This window comes from Puntigrus tetrazona, chromosome 24, assembly GCF_018831695.1.
Source record: "Puntigrus tetrazona isolate hp1 chromosome 24, ASM1883169v1, whole genome shotgun sequence".
Lineage (NCBI taxonomy): Eukaryota > Metazoa > Chordata > Actinopteri > Cypriniformes > Cyprinidae > Puntigrus > Puntigrus tetrazona.
The window spans coordinates 1,605,316-1,622,392 of NC_056722.1; the positions used below are offsets into that span (position 1 = coordinate 1,605,316).

The window sequence follows — 17,077 nt, forward strand, 5'->3', positions numbered from 1 at the left end:
TACAATATATTATGAAGTTATTTATAATGCATTATACGTTCATTACAATGCTTTAAGAACACACTTACAATGTCTTATAAATACAGGCTTCACAGAAAGTGTTACCCATGATTTTTTACAAATAGTTATACGTTTTGGCAAATGAACGCTTCAACATTTACAAATAAATTATTTTAATATATTACGGTATAGTGCTATTAAATGACACATAAATACCGTAGTTAGAAATAATGAAGAAAGCGTCACTCTTTTTCCTCACAAAAAAAATATAAATATCTAGTTTAAATGTATAGCGAATTAAGAATAAAAAATAAATACGCTTGTTTAATGTGGTTCTAATTCTGCCGTAGCCGCTGCGCTTATTAACCAGGTATTGCAATCTTGTTAACTGTGTCGAGATGTTCAGTTAATACCACAGATACGGTTGTGAAGGGTTGGAACAGCCTCCATATGCCGTAATGATGTGGATTTAGGTAAGATGCTTATTGCTTTGCGTTCTATATAAAGATAATGAGATCTGCCGTGAGATCTGTGTGGATAAAATTGCACAGATGAACTCTTTGGGGTTGTGAAGTACTTTCATCAGCATTTTTCACAATGAGTCTTATTGTTTTATAATCAGGGTCCAAAAGACTTGCTCTTGTGGATTTCTGGCTGTTTCCATTTTCATTTACCTGGAGAACAGCTGAGCTCAATGTGCAAAGTGAATTAGAGCCATTAAACCAATAGCCAAATTAATAATAATGCAGGGCTTTGTTACTCAATAAGCTTCTTTTTGGACTGTAATGTGGTTTGGACGAAAAAAGGAAATGCAATTTGATGTGGTTAGTAAAGTCTTTCATCATCGGTCTGTCATTCTTCCTTTGAGTTTCTTTGCTGTTTTTGTGCAATGAAATCATTGCAGCATGCAGCAAAGGGGGTTAAAAAAAGAGACATATCAAAAATCGAAAGCATGCAGTTACTTGGAATATTTGCCTTCAGCTAAACTTTATGTAATCATGGTGTAAATATTTTTGTTGCTTGTACAGTGGAGGTGACAGGTCAAAAAGAAGACGGGACTCTTCAGGAATCCCATGAGGGCAGCTTGTTTATATGTGTTTAAATACAGACAGTGACTTTGCCTTCTGACACGTCGCAAAACTTGTTTTTAGAGGCCGTTTTTTCATCGCTTCTATCACAAACCGCATATTTACTGTCTCAAGAATGTTTGTGAACAGGCTCCAAGCAGCCTGGTGCATGCTGGCCGACTGCAGGATGATTGTTTGAGAACTTTTATGCTCTTAGACCTGCTCGATCACCAAGGAGGAAGACAGATGACAATCAGCGTGTCTAATACGACCTGTTTTCAATTCAGAGAAGCATTACTGTTTGCATTGCCAACATCTTGGTTTCCATAGTGCTGGTCTGTGACCTTTTCCCATTGTCTGCTTTATCACTTGATCTGACTTACGCGAGGACAGAATGTGTTCTTGAAGTTTTATTCCTGCTAGTAATCTCTGCTTTAAAATTAAAGCAAAAGTTGATTGTAATTCACCGCACCGATTCTGACATGAGCAGCAGTGTGGTTTGGGTGCGTTGCGATAAGGACATAAATCAAGCAGTTCTCATGAAACCGCCGTGAGAACTGTTTAAAATGAGAGTCAAAGGTTTGTGTTGTGGTATATTTAACCACTGCAGTGAGCGCTATGTAGGGCAGGTGTGAGAAATGATGAGTGCATGAGCAGTCGACAAAATGTATTATGAAAGCTACTTGAAATACTAGTAACTAGTGCATCTAGGGCAATAACTTCAAAAAGTATGGTCACAGTACGGCTATAGTATGGCCATATTTTGTGAATGGATTTACTTCATTGGCCTTTAAAATTGAAACATCCATTCGCTGACATTTATAAAGCTTGGGATATTCAGTATTTTAAAAAAATGACTCATATATGTGTAACCATAAAGAATAAAGTCATATAAACCTAGGATGTTTTGAGGGTGAGTAAATAATCGGGTAATTTTCATTTTTGGGTGAGCTATCGCTTTAAGGCCCATTCACACCACCACCAACTGTAACTATAACAATTAGTTTCCACATCAACAAACTCATAACATTCTGTTTATTATAATCACACACTGCAGCTATGAGGCCTAAATACCCACACTCTGCAAAACAGGAAGGAATGCGATTGGCTATATCGTTCATAACCTGGAAAAAATTGCGATTTAATCTTTTTCATTGTTGTTGTAGTTATCATCCTTGGTGTGAACATGCTCGATTACATGGTTTCTTTAAAAAACATATCACTGTCTCATCTCATGGTAGGTTTTAGACAGATTAGCCCTTATCTTCAGCCACATTGAGCTCTTACAGGTCAATTTCTGGTCACTAAATGTTTCCATGAGGGACAACAGTAAAAGTCACCTGACAAGAGCGTACTAACCTGAATGAGACATGAGATGCATGCAGTGCAACCATTGTTGTTTGGCTGCTGAATTGTAATGATTTCTTTCTAATACATACCACTGGAGTTTGATTCCCATTTTAACGATTCTTATGATCATTTTAGTCAATCCATAACAATGCAACCATTGTGGTTCGATTCCACAGATGAATGATTCTTATTTTATTGTAGCGAATCAAAAACAGTCCGACCAGTTAAAAAAAATGATCAATTTACAGCTAGTGTACTCTGTACACACACTTGCCCACATCATGACTGATTCATTAACTTTGTCAGAGTTACTGACTTTTAAATAGAATTTTAGTTTTGTTGATTCCTGAACAAATGACTCCTAATAGTCATAATGACCCCTAATAGCAATAAGGCTGCAAATAAAAATTAAAACCTCTGCTATTGATATCCAAAAATAGATTTTGACGTGTATATAATATAATAAAATATGCATATGATGTTTTTGCATGCATATGATGTGAAATTTGTTGGTGTGTATATGAAATGCAGTAATCCGCATCCACCCCACAACCATAAACCTACCTATCGTGTAGAATAAACACTCCAAAGTCCATTTTTTCGTATCAATACCACAAGTTTTTGTTTTTATTTGGCACACTTTTTAATACGCACTTTCATGAGATCGACGATTCTTTGAAACATCAAGGAACTCGAATCATTGAGAAGAAGCACCTCTCTCTTTAATCGTTCAAACATCAAATGTACCAAACAATGCACACTAACAGGCTTTACCTGTTTTCTGTTGGCAGTAAAAGTGCAACGTTAAATGTCGCTGCCAAATGGCGTTTACCTCTGTGAATGTGGCACAATAAGTAGTACAAAGAAAATTTACAAAGAAAAGTGTTAATGACTCAGATAATAATATGTTCTTATTGAGTAACAAGCATGATTTTGCACAGAAACACTATAGTATACTATACTGTGTTGCAACCGTTTGGTGATGCATCAGCTACATGTTTTACTCTTTTGTGGCACATACAAGAATACGAAACTTCAGTGTAGTACTTCCTTTTTATACAGTTCCGCATCAGACGGCGCTCAGACCACCAGACTCTCCTGGGAAAATGACAACAGTGAGCTGTTGTTTCCTCAGTTTGTTATGTTTTAGCTATTTGAGGACTCATTGTGTTTGTCTCTATCCCGGATGGCCCATTTATGGTGATTCAATGTAAATGCATTCTTCAGATCCCATGTATCAGCCGAGGTTCTGCAGGTGTGTGCATTTGGACCTCTCTCCTTTCTGTTTAGCTGGATTAGCCGATCGGTATTATTTAACAACGTAAATGCGCAGCCAGTGTACTCTGTATACGCAATATATGATTCATTTTACTCAGCTCACTCACCGATATTTTGCATTGTTGATGTTGCTGTTTTGAATTTCCAGGAACCTTATGATTCAGGTTACCTTATGACAATGGCTGACAAATGAAAATTCCCACAGTCTCATATTCGGTGAATAATTTAATTGTTTCATTGGAGTGTTTATGAACAATGAAAGAACTGAACTAAGTAAACTAAAAAAAGGTCAAGGCTGTAACTTGTAAGCAGGCTCTGCTTACTCAGAGTGTTTTGGGTGTATACTCTCTGCCCTTGGTTTTTGTAGTGTAACAGTTCAATATTTTGACATCAGTTCAAGTGCAAGATCAAGTCAAAGGATCTGTTTTCACCAGGTTGATAATGCCATTTTCTGAAATTTGCTCTAAAAGAATTCTTTAAAATTAGCATTTCTTTCTGGCTACTACATATAGGTTTATTTGTAAGTACTTGAGGCTGGCATGTAGTGCATTTGAAGTGGAAGCACTTGATGAACATATACTATGTGTGGAGAGCATTCACTCAGTGTCATTATGTCATTTTTACCGAGATTACTTTTCGAGGCTTTTGCATTGGAGCTCTTCATTGCTCTTCATTTCAGCATATTACAACAAGGTGCGTTTTGATTACATATGAAACCTCCAAGAGCCAATGCTTTTTGGCGTAACTGTTGTCACATCTTTGTGTCAAGTCTGAATATGAGCATATGCAAATACGATTTGAGCTACAGCAGAATGTTGGATGAATAATGGATTTTCAGCTAAATGAATTATACATTTCTGTGTGTTCAAGACATAAAGCTCTCAAATGGCTTCAGAAGAGATGCATTGTAGCATATACTAAACATTTGCTTCACTATATACTATTTTGTATTTTAAAACCAATTTTTCTTTTATTGAAGAAAAAACAATGACCATTAAAAAACCTTTTTGAGTGAGCTATACCTTTTAATATAAGTATTACATCTTGTTATATTGTAAATAAAGACCATGGGCAACATCTATCCCCATTTCAAGAGAACATCCTATTTACGTATTTTCTTTTCTGGAGTGTGTCTCTACAGGTCTGTATTTTATCTTATCTTGCATTTTGTTCTAACTTAATCTGTCCCAGTTTAATCCATTCCAGGAATGAGGATTCGGGCTATTTTGGAAATAATCCTTACATGAAGATATGAAGATTGATTCATTCCTTTCATTTCAGTGTCTCCATATGCGTGGGGGAATACACAGCATATGTCTCTTGCATGTGCCGTGCATGCTTTTTCTGGTATGTACAGATGCGAAGGAACGCTAAAATGCGGTGGTTATTCTAGCAAGATCTGAAACGATACTCTCTCGCCTGACCTTTGAGGTGCAGGTCAGACGGATGCCAACAGGTGGTAATGTGAGGAACTTGAACCCCCGATAACTCATAAAGAAACTCTAGCAGCGCATATCTCAGGCATATCTGAGTACAGACTCTTGCTCTGCACTGCGACACGCCGAGATGAGAGGAGAGGTAGAGAGCAGATAAAAGACTGTGAAAGAATGAGAAAGGGAGCACTGGATGCATAATTTATCTTCATTAAAGAGATAGTTCACCCAAAAATAAACATTCTGTCATCATTTACTCTCTTTTCATTCCAGACATGTGTGGCACACTTTCTTCTGCTGAGTTGCTGGGAATTTAGTTTTGCATATTAAGGTAAGGCAAGGCAAATTTATTTATATGAACCATTTTCATACACAGCAGTAATTTACAAAACAGGAATTTACATAAAAGGAAGTAAAAAAGACATTGAAATAATCATCTCGACAATAAAACAAGGAAATAAAAAATATATATATTTCAATATAAAATAAAATAAAAGATTACATTTAGTCAGTTTGGATGTAGCACAGTAATCGTTCAACAAAGGCACAGCCAAACAGATTTTTTTAAAAACGTCTGATCTCTTCTGGAAGATGGTCACAGTAAAAATAATTTAGAGAAAAGTAAAGATCACATATATGTCGTAATTGATTGACTATGTAAAGTGCAATAAAGTAAACATTTATAGGAGCGTCCGAAATGTTTCTTACCGCTAGTCTGAAATGGCACCAAACAGCAGTTTGCCTTTTAGTCGGTTCCTCACACAGTTACTGTCATACGGCTTCAGAAGACTCAGAATATACTGCATGAGTCATACAAGCAACGTCTACGCTGATTTATTTGTTTCTGGAGTATTCTCACTTCCATTACGCTCCGCCAAAAAAATCACCTTTGTGTTTTGCAGAAGAAAGTGCTTTACAGTTTTGAATCAACGTGTGGGTGAGCATATAAAGACAGAACTTATATGTTAAGGTAAACTATTCATATATTACTCTGTACATTTAATAGGCCTGTACTCGTTTGCTTTCTGTGTTTGCGTTAACCTGCAGTCAGGAGCTGTGCATTCATCTATTTAGGGAAGGTGAGCAGTTACTAGGTGACCCATTTGCAAAGTGAACTGTAGTGTCTCAGGTGACACACTCTCCTCCTGTCACACTAACTCCTCTGCGCTCTTGCCAGGACGGATGGAGAGAGTGTCTGCTGGAGCCCAAGCTCACATAGTCAACAAAAACTAGGAAAGAGAAAGCTTGGCTGGTCTGGTTACGCTGACTGTCTGAGCTGGATGATCTTTATACTCTGAAAGCGTTATCAAATTATCTCAATATTAAATGAACCTCCAGGAAGCCGGGTTCCGTGTAAGCCTGCTTATGCTCACCTGTTATTTACAACGATTCCAGTTTAAAAGATTCTGTAATTCTTAGATGCTGAATTAAGAAAATGGGTTTTGGGTTTATGGGTTTATGGATTGCATTGCATTGCATTTTTAATAAAACCTACACAACCGAAAGCACACAGGGTGCGAGAGGAGTGTGAGGTGTGAAGTTTTATATCCGGTTTATTTGAGATACCACGTACACTGATCAAAGATAGAACTTTCCATAGATAAAGGAAAGTTATTTGGCATTTTTAAAACATGTACACCATTAGTAAGTATGTGGTAATCAAAGAGATATCCTATACCACAAGTTATTGAGAAAAACATTTCCCTCAGATAACACCTTCAGTGAGAAATCCCCTGCATGCAGGCTGCTATTTATATGGTCCAATGCATTCAGAGGCAGTAGTATTGATGTATTGAACTGACATTTTCATGCCAGTGTGTTTCTTATCCATACTAAGACCATACTTGAGACCAAAAGCAAGATATTAACATCACCAATAGACAAAAACAATATTGTTTAAGAACTACAAAAATAGTTTTCTTAATTAATATCTTTATATTTTATTAAAATGTATTTATTTAATTCTCTTGACTTTTATTGATCTTTTATTTAAGGTTATAGGTTCTAAGTATATATATATAAGTCCCATAAATATCACAGTATTTCCATAGTTGATTGCATAAATTTAATAAACATTGTACAATAAAACGTTATTATAAAACGCACAAAACCTTCTGAAAAATCTATTTTTTTATGATAGTTGATTAATAAATATAGATACATCTTCTTTTAAGAATGTTTAGATTGTTTTACAAGATACCTTTAGTATCTTTTTACTGTATATACATACATATATATGAAATGTATGCAATTTTGCATCATTTCCAATTTTTCAGCACTTTTTCCTTGCCAAATTTAGTGAGATTCATGCTTAAACCAAGTGCAAAAAAGATCAAAAAGATCTCTAATGAAATCATGTAAAGATCTCTTGTTTCACCGATGATATAAATTGTCGCATTAAAACAAGGCTTAGATTGAGAATAGTGCACATTAAAATTTCAGTAGACGTGCTAGTTTGGCCTTCTCCGTGTCCTCAGACCTTGTGGCCTATTGCCATGTGAACCTCAGAGAGCAAATACTCCCAAGCTCTCCATGACAGCTTTATTGAGCAATTTACAGTATAGAGAGCTATAAAAGCAGCGCATGTGTTCACACATAATGCCTCTTGCTCAATTAAGAGGATTTACATTTAAGCATCACTGTACACATTAACCACAAACGGAGAGATACTATTAAGTTCAACAACAACGCATGAAAGACGTGTATATTTTCAATCTTTCTTAATGTGCAACAATAGGCCAGCTCTCCCTGAATCGCATTAGCATGAAAGCCTGCGGACATTGCTGTTCCTGTCTGAAACTGTGTGTGTGTGTGTGTGTGTGTGTGTGTGTGTGTGTGTCCTTGACTGTAGGTCATGTTTCACTGCTGTGTACATGCCAGGATGCTCTTTGGGATTTACTGCAGTACAGATTAGCTGCTTGTTGGCATGTGTGTGAGCGAGAGATTTATGCTCTTATTCACTCTGATTTATATCACCCGACAGTGCTCTTACGTAACGCATCGATTTCTGGGAGCTCGGGTCTGTCGCCCTTATGAAGGTGGTGTGTGTCATGGTGACGTCATTAGCATAATCCCGTTCCTTGGCTCTCGCTGCGAACTTTGACGTCATTGAGCGATGCTGCAATGTCAGGCGAATCGATGATAATGTAAATGAGATTGAATTATGATGCCGTGCAAGAGTCCTCTAACTCTCCCGCTGCATTGAGCTGCAGAACAGCCCTGACTGTGCTAATATGCATGTACATTATGGTGGCTAAGCATAGATAATGGCATGGCATATTAGGTTTTATTAATGCTTTTTAGATCCACTTTAGTGAAATAATGTCATTAAATCATTAAATACCCTGCAAGTGGTCCAAATCTTTCCGAGATTCTTAAAATCTTGGGCCTTCAAAAAATATGTGAGCAAACTAGTTATTTTAATATTTTAGTATTTAGATATTTTAGTATTTTTTATATTATTTTATATCACCAGTTTATATTAGTAATAATTATATAATAATTAATATATTTTTTCGTAATTTTATTATATGTGTTTATTTGTTCTCAGCGTGGTGTTGGTATAAATACCTTTCCATGACTCCTTTCTTTTTCATTTAAATGACTATTAATTGTTTTTTCTTGTTTACAGCTGTGAGATGCTATGATGTTATTGACTATCATCATATGCTAGCACTGAGGAATGATCATTTAGAAAATGAAATTAGAAAAATATTTATGTTTTTGTCACTAACAAAACTTTCAAGTGTGCATGTGTAGATTTACGAAGTGTGTAGAAGTTCATTGCATTTATGTACTTTGGGCTAAATACCCAAATTAGCTGCAAAATAGCAGAGATATGCACACAGATACTTAATATTTGGGCCAATTAATATTCAGAAAATCGAACTGTATTGACACTATTGGATGAGAACACGTAAGATCGCCCTTTTGCAGGGAGTATAGGTTAATATTGAAGAACTTGAGCTTAGAAAATTGTTTGTATTGACATGTTTTCTAGGGTGAAACTATGCCTTCTATAACCTTCTGATATTCATTCATGTTTATTTTGTGGTATTATTAGAGAGGAAGAGATCGGATCACACGCTGCTTGAGCTGAGGTGCTACAGAGCAGGTAACGTTTCGTATAAAAGTGTCTCAACTTTCAATTTTTGCATTTTCCTTCGTCATTTCAAAGAATAAATACCATTTAGTGGCTCTTTAATGTGCAGCAGATGAACCAAACATCGTTTCATATTTACTTAAAGCACAAAATAAACATGAATGAACATCGGAAGGTGTTCTGTGTCATGATTGGTCAGATCGCCTGTCAGTCAACCTCAGCCTGTTGAGCTTTAGAGCTGTTTTATAGCTTTGCGACACTATGAACTGAATCAGCATTGAACTGAATAATAACAATGCTGTCTTTTGTGGAGTGGCTTTATAGCTGAAATTGAAGTTTCATAATGGATGAACTTTGCAACAGTGTTTATGAAACTGTTCATATAAAGTGATATATAAATATGTGACTTGATGGGAATTAAGTTACACTCATTCCTGAAAAAGTAATTCAGCTAATGGTTGGAAAAAAACACATATACATATTCAGTAGAAGGCAATAAAATCACCACCTAGCACCTTTAATTGCTGAAATTACATCTTGTTCCCAAAGTAAATCAATTTCCATTCAAATAGGGCAATAGTAAATCATCACAAAAACACAACAAAGAATAAGCATAAAATATCTTTAATTAAAATATCCTCTTTGAAAATAGCGGAGCAGAGTATGGCTGATCAGTATTGCTTAACAAAGCCCTCGAATTCAAGTAAAGTACATTCAGTAACACGTTACACAATACATTTCAAACCTGCTGACTTTACAAACACATAACGTGAGACATGAGCCCTGGTCCCAGTGCTTTAGAAGAGCTGATGTTGACCTCCTTGCTTAACCTGCAAGATTTGTCTATTGGCTTGTTGGCTTCTGTTAAGACTCACTGTGTTGCTTGTGCATCGTTTTGCAATACAGCTTAAGAGACGATTTACTTAAAGTCCAAGATTAAAGCATAGAACAAGAGACGGCACATTAAGGTATTACACAGGGGCTTCATGCAATTATTGCTACTGCTTTATACTGAATTCTTGTGCATATCAATTGCTATCAATGACATCTTTAAGAAACACATACAGGAAAACGCTATTGCTAGATGAGGCACAAATACTTCAAATTAAAACTGCTCTGATTGTACAGTATGCTAGATTTTGTGCGTGATTTCCCTGCGTGACGACATGGATAGTTTGCCACGTGTGTTCATTTATCATAGGGGATTTTCTGGATATTACAGCCTGATAGCAGCACGCATCGGGTTTCATTAAGCTTCAGCACTGCTGAGACAGCCAGAGATTACAGCCTGGCAGGGAAGGACAGCAGCACAGATGGCATCTGTTTGGGAATCTGCCGATCTGCCGTACCTTCGCGTTTTAATCTGAGATGCTGGTTCAGTCTATAGAGCAAAGGTGCCCAAGCTTTAATACAAAGGACCGGAAATCAAACTTCCCTTCGGACTGTTAGCTGAAATTTTGCTTTGTATTCATCTACTCGGCATAGAAACAGTTTTTTATTCAGATATTGCAAGTAAATTTCACAAATAATTAAAATAAATTGCAAGCAACATACTGAATTAAATGTCAAATTTTGTAGTAGAAACAAACGTTGTCTGTACTCTGATAATATATATATATATATATATATATATATATATATATATATATATATATATATATATATATATTTAATCTTTTAAAATATTTGAATCATTTATTTAATATAAGCAATTTTATTTTAGCACTTTTTAAATATTATTTATATTTAGATTTATTTGTAATCAAATTTACAGATTTCTTTTTCTTTAACATATAACTTTTTTTTCTGTGCAAAAAGGAATGCGTCAGCTACTATAAATAAATATGTACTATCAATGCAATTTAAGTTATTTTGGATAAAAGCATATAATATAATGTGACTGGCCAAATCAAAGGTCATCACGGGCCAGCTTGGTCCATATTTGGGCATCTCTGCTCTACAGCCATACAAATATACTTAAATACTTCATTTACATCTTGAATGCCCCATGTATATATTACTTCTCTTGCCTGCGTATGCATCACATGTAAATCAGAGCATCATACAAAATTGGCACCAAATTCTAAATCCAAATAATTCAAGCATTTGCGCTAATGAAGGAAAAGGAAAAGACGAACACAGGATTCCCTGCATAGCCTCTTTACTCTCCAAACAGCACATCTGGTCTGCTGGACAGCTGGCAGGTTGCCCAGCATCACTGCATGGAGGGTAAAGGTGCTTTGAGGCCCTTGACCCGGGGGCCCGAAGCTTGCATATCATGCTAAAGAAGGGAGGGAAGGGGAGGAAGAGGGGTCCGGGGGGGTCCTTCATTTGAAAGATGAACGGACCTCACGATCTTTTAGAGGCTGAGGGGGGCGATAGTTGTCCACCATGCAGCAGGCTTCCTCATCCTCTGCTGTAAAAAGCAGAGATCTGAATTTTTTCATCTGTAGAGGACGAGAGAGAAAGAGAAAAATGAGTTTTCAGCACATGTATTATATGTTTATTTAATAGAACTGACTTGAGCTGAACTGAACTGAATCAACATTGAACTGAATCAACACTAAACTGACTCAAGTTGGATTAAACTGAACTGAATCAACACTGAACTGATTTGGGCTGACTTGAACTGAATTGAATCAACACTGAACTAACTCGAGCTGAACTGAACTGAATCAAAATTAAACTGTCTCAAGATTAATTGATCTGAACTGAATCAACATTGAGCTGTCTCATGTTTGAATTGAACTGAACTGAATTCTTCTGAACTTTAAATCAACGCTGAACTTAAGCTAAACAACTGAGTTTTATCAACAATGAATTTAACGGAACTGATTCAACAATAAAATGACAAAAGCTGAATTTTTCTGAATTGAACCAATATTGAACTGACTTGGACTCAGTTGAACTGAATTGAATCAAATAGAAATAAACTTGTTTCACAATTAATAAACTGAATGTAAATGACAGTGAATGAACTGAACTGAATCAACTCTGAACCGAGCTGAATGATGACACCATTCTGTTTAGAGCTTCTTTACAGTAGAATTGGAATCTTTTTCATGAATAATATTTTTCTGTTAATTGCTGTTCAAAGCTTTTCATCAATCTGTGCTGTATAAAGCACTGTATAAATAATGTTGATTTGACTTGACTTCTATTCGGGGAACGCTTACAGTTCTGCAAACTGGTTAAACATTCATTATACAAAGCCAACTCATTTTCATCCATTTTCACATTTTGAACAGAAAATCACGTTAAGTTATTTTTGTATTCAAGTCAATAATTGAACAGGCAGCTAGGAAATGAGGCATGGCCACCTGAGGTTATGTACACATCACCAGCCTTGAACCAAAGTTGTGATGTAAACATTCGTCAGGCTCGTGTTAATTTTCACATGAGGGCTAGATACTGCAGAGGTTGAATGGAGAAGAAAATACAACTGACTATTGAGATTTGTTTACAGTTTCTACAGATGAGAGCAAATTGCTGGTTTTGAAAGCGTAAAAAGACTAAATAAACATACCAATGCCAATAATAGCACTATTTTTTATATTATTGCATACATTTGCATGCATTACAATACCCCTATAAGGTAGCTGAAATTATGTTTCAATTAGTGATTGCAGTATATAAATACACTTTTATGCACATCCAAATATCTGCTTAGCTAGATGCCACACTTCACTATTAATGTGACTTTTAAATTCCACATCAGTGCTTGTGTTACTGGTGTAAATCGTGTTATGAGCATGACCTGCTCCGAGCTGATGCTGATTGACTGCTTGCAGACGATCCATGTGACGCTCTCGAGCAGAGGAGGGGTGGTCAGAGACCCCAGGTACGTCCAGTAATCCAGAGAACCCGGGAGCAGGACGGTTGGGTCAAAGTTTGCGAAAGTGGTCTGCGTTCCCTGCAGGATAACGCGCACAAATGAACCACGAATCAAGCAGAACTGAACTCAATATGTAGCGTGAAGTATAAGCGACAACAAAATGGAAATGATCTGGTAGACATGCCTTGCACTTGATCGCATCCATGGCTTTCAGAAGCTTCTGAAGACTGGGATTTTCTGCACCAATCTGTTCAAAAAAATAATAAAAAAATTCTGAATTTATCCATATTTCATTTTATTTTATTCTGGAAAAAAGTTTTGTGCAAAAAAATATCAGAAAAAGTAATAAAATGAAAAAAATTTATCAGTGTTTGTAATTAGGCCCTAACCTCGAAAGACTCAAAACTAATTTTAACACAATGTGGCTAATGCACAATGGTTTATTTATTTATGCAAAAACTACCATGAAAAAAAGTGATGAAGCTATTTTGTGGATAGTAGGAAACAAAAAAGTATGTTTTAATTTAGTTTTAACTTTGAATTAGTTTAATTTTTACTTTCAATTTTTAGTTCCTTTGCTTTCGGTGTTTGCTGACAACGTGGCTAGTAAATAGGCCCTAAAAATATAAGACCACGCTCTGATATTGAATTTGAATGAACCCGTACCAGTGTTTGCTTAAATAGGCTCTAAAAAATGTTCAACTGCGCACAGACCTCTAGAAAAACTCCAACCACAGCGAGACCGTCATGCTTACTGGCTGCTTCCCCAAAGCTGGGATATTTTGTGTTCCAGTGGACCAGATGGAGCTAAAGATGAGATTATTAAGAACGTCAATGCTTAATTATAAAAGAAAGCATCTGATATCTTCGTTTTTCCCAGGTTCATACCTCGGCTGGATAGCATTTCCCGTCGACTGTATGTTCAGAGCCCTTGTCGTCACTGGCTCCCCAGTGGAAGTGGAACTGCTTGAGTCTGTATTTGCCTGAGATCGGGCCTTCTGTCAGAGCTAATGCGGGCAAACACAGAAAAAATGATGAATGTGATTTGTTACATGCTCTATATAGTAGGCAACAATTGTTAAACAGGCTAAACTTGGCTGAACTTGCCACACGGGTTCCATCCACCGATTCTGTCAAAGTTCATGTGAATGACGCTTAAACCATTTACTGCTTAGCAGCAATTATTTGCGTGAACATGCATGCGATTTCCCATAACTCAAAAGTAGCTGTTTCATTGGAGGGAGGTATTTTCACGCCGAAACTTAATTTTAGGCACCTGCTTATGCATGCAATAAAATAAACTATAACCCGTAAATAAACATAACCTATAAAAATAGTGCGCAAACTATCTATTTAAAGACTTTTAAACACTCTAGTACAGCATGCTATTGTAAATTAATGTTTAACTAGGTCGATGGAGCAAAAGCCAACTTTTGAAATGCCTTCAAATGCTTCCTGAAAGAGCATGTTTGGAAGCGTGCGGCTATATTCGGGAATAATGCCGTGGGAATGCATTAGCGTCAGACGCAGCCTCATTATTATATAACTTTTCCTTCTAAATATTATCTAGGTTAACACTGCAGTCGTTTCAAGAACCCTCTGCCTAAGTAAAGCTAATGATTAATACAGGAATAGACGTAGCTTAGTTGATTATAAAGAATGAACACAGAGGTCACAAACTTGAGCTGTCGTCGTCATCGGCGAAGGTCACTTGGAAGGAGTGTCCATTGTTCAGGATGCCCAGTGAAGTGGAGGGGTCGTACTGCAGTTTAAGGGGTTTCAGGGAACCATCGTAAGATGCTCCGGTGGGTTGAATGTCTATGGGAGACTGGCGAGGTCCGTTAGCAATGGGGAAGTTTTTATACCATTTCTCAGGTCCTGCAGTGGAAAGTGATGCAAAGGTTAAACGACAAGAAGACATTTACAGCACATTTTCAAAACCAAATCTGAGCATTACAGCAGTTGCTGAATAACACTACAACCATTCTTTTAAGGGAAATTATAATCAAACAAAATTAATAATATTACCTTTTAAAACAGCAAGTAGAAACTAATGTTATCAAAATAAATACATATATTTATGTGCATTTAAAGCATCCATGTTCAATATATAATCTTATATAGCTATCCAAAATTCTGTAAAGAAGAAAAAAGATCCTCACATCATTGCCTTTTAATAATAATAATAATAACAGTAATGGCAATAATCTTATGAAATATATTTATGTCAATCTAAAGTGTGTATTTGCACAGTTGGAGTGTCCAAGATGAAAAAATATCATTACATCATTGTTTTTTATGAATGCATTTATGGTCAAACACAATGTACAAAAAAAATTAATAAAGTATAGCATTTTGAATAATAATAATTATTATTATAATAATAACGATAATGTATTTATGTTCACACAAAATATACAAAAAGGAAATAAAGGAGATCATTTTAAATAATAATAACAACACATCTATGGTCAAACACAATGTACAAAAAATAAATGAATAAAGTATAGCATTTTGAATAAATAATAATAATAATAATAATAATAATAATAATAATAATAATAATAATAATGCATTTATGTAAAAATTAAATAAAATAATCATATAATTTTGAATAATAATAATAATTATTATTATTATTATATAATTTTATTGTTATTATTAAATATTTGATGTGTATTTTAATGCATTTAATTGCACAGTGTTTAAGTTTTTTTTCTGCTTTTGGTATGAAATAAAAATCCACATTCGTGTGAAGAAATTGTTAAATATATTTGAGACAAAAATACGAAACTCATGTGCATTGCTATGCACATAATATAGCAACGTAAAATCTGTACATTTTGCACATGTCACTGATAGTGCTGACTGTGCAGCAGCCAAGGTGAACATGTCTTAGTTGCAAAGAGGGCAAATGCAGATAATGAGGCAAAAAAACACAGAATCTGTGATATATCTCATATTGACATATCTCATAAAAACACACATGAATTATTAAAATCCTGATTGCATGGGGAGGCGCTGGGGGGTCCTACCGTTATGGTCTGCGTATCCCCATCCGTGAGACATTATGACAGCTGCGCCGCTTCAAGTCTTCAAGTGTCCTGAAGCAATGTCAGTGTCCTCGCGCAGATGAGCTGCGGGTTTATATAGCGGCTTTCTGGACGCCGCTCGCCCACATGACCGCACACTAAGAGTGATCAGCAGCAGGAGGAGCTACGGGGAGATCGATACTGCGCGCTCCCCGTCCGCGCGCCTCTCTCGGAATGCGGGCTCTCGTCGGCGGCGGATATCTTCCGCTTTGATCCGCTGCGGCGTTCTATCATTCTTACCTTTCTGTGATTGCGTAATCAGATACTTGTGGCGCGTCTGGTTCTGGTGACGCGGGGTGACAGTGTGACATGCTAGTAATGATTCATCACCCGCGCAGCGAGTGAACGGCGGGTTTTGCGCAACGCTGTGCTGCTTTAGCTGGTATTTCACGCTTTTCGAAGAAACACCCTACGACTGAGGACACATTTATGGGAATATGTCTTTTCTTTTTTTTTTTTTTTTTTTAAACCGTACTCAAACGATGCATGCCTTGTGAAGTCCGCGTGTATCACTAATACTAATAAAAGTAATGTGTGTCGTGTTATTATTATTATTAGCCTATTATTATCATTACTTTTTTACTATTGGCTTAAGAATAAATAATAAGCTATGAAATTTAAAAACTGTTGATTTTAGTATATACGTTTTAGGATCACATAGCTTGCAATTTCACCAGATACTGAAAGAAATGCAGTTTTAGTCTCGGTATTTTTAAATAGCTTATATGTTATTTGTATGTGCATATGTAAAGTTTGGCCTATTAATGTTCTGATTGATAAATGCTCTTTATCAATGTGTCTTAATCTGAATTTGCGATATAAAGCGATTGATCGCCATCTGGTGGTCGAGACATTATTATATATATATATATATATATATATATATATATATATATATATATATATATATATATATATAT

The 17,077-nt window shown here is 36.0% G+C and overlaps 1 protein-coding gene and 1 long non-coding RNA gene across 2 annotated transcripts; one reads left to right on the plus strand and one right to left on the minus strand.

Annotated features, from left to right (window-relative positions):
• The first annotated feature begins 3,473 nt into the window (after nucleotides 1–3,473).
• On the plus strand, nucleotides 3,474–10,166 carry LOC122330016. Its single transcript, XR_006247965.1, has 3 exons — nucleotides 3,474–5,459; nucleotides 6,031–6,098; nucleotides 9,192–10,166. It is a non-coding gene; the product is annotated as an uncharacterized LOC122330016 (long non-coding RNA).
• Nucleotides 10,167–11,000: 834 nt separating this feature from the next.
• On the minus strand, nucleotides 11,001–16,382 carry ca2 (carbonic anhydrase II). The gene is made up of 7 exons (XM_043226929.1): nucleotides 16,101–16,382; nucleotides 14,746–14,943; nucleotides 13,954–14,072; nucleotides 13,780–13,872; nucleotides 13,250–13,312; nucleotides 12,988–13,143; nucleotides 11,001–11,677 (listed from the first exon to the last, which is right to left on the minus strand). The coding sequence occupies exons 1-7, from the start codon at nucleotides 16,132–16,134 to the stop codon at nucleotides 11,558–11,560; spliced, it is 783 nt and encodes a 260-aa protein (XP_043082864.1). The 5' UTR covers nucleotides 16,135–16,382; the 3' UTR covers nucleotides 11,001–11,557.
• Between the last annotated feature and the right edge of the window lie 695 nt (nucleotides 16,383–17,077).

Bases quoted from the DNA above. Each gene is read 5' to 3' on its own strand.
- ca2 (XM_043226929.1), bottom strand. From the start codon at position 16,134: ATGTCTCACGGATGGGGATACGCAGACCATAACG. The intron at 14,073-14,745 runs GTTTGTGACCTC...TGCCCGCATTAG, and splicing joins CGATGACGACGACAGCTCAA to CTCTGACAGAAGGCCCGATC. The intron at 11,678-12,987 runs GTCATGCTCATA...CGTCCTCTACAG, and splicing joins TCAGCATCAGCTCGGAGCAG to ATGAAAAAATTCAGATCTCT.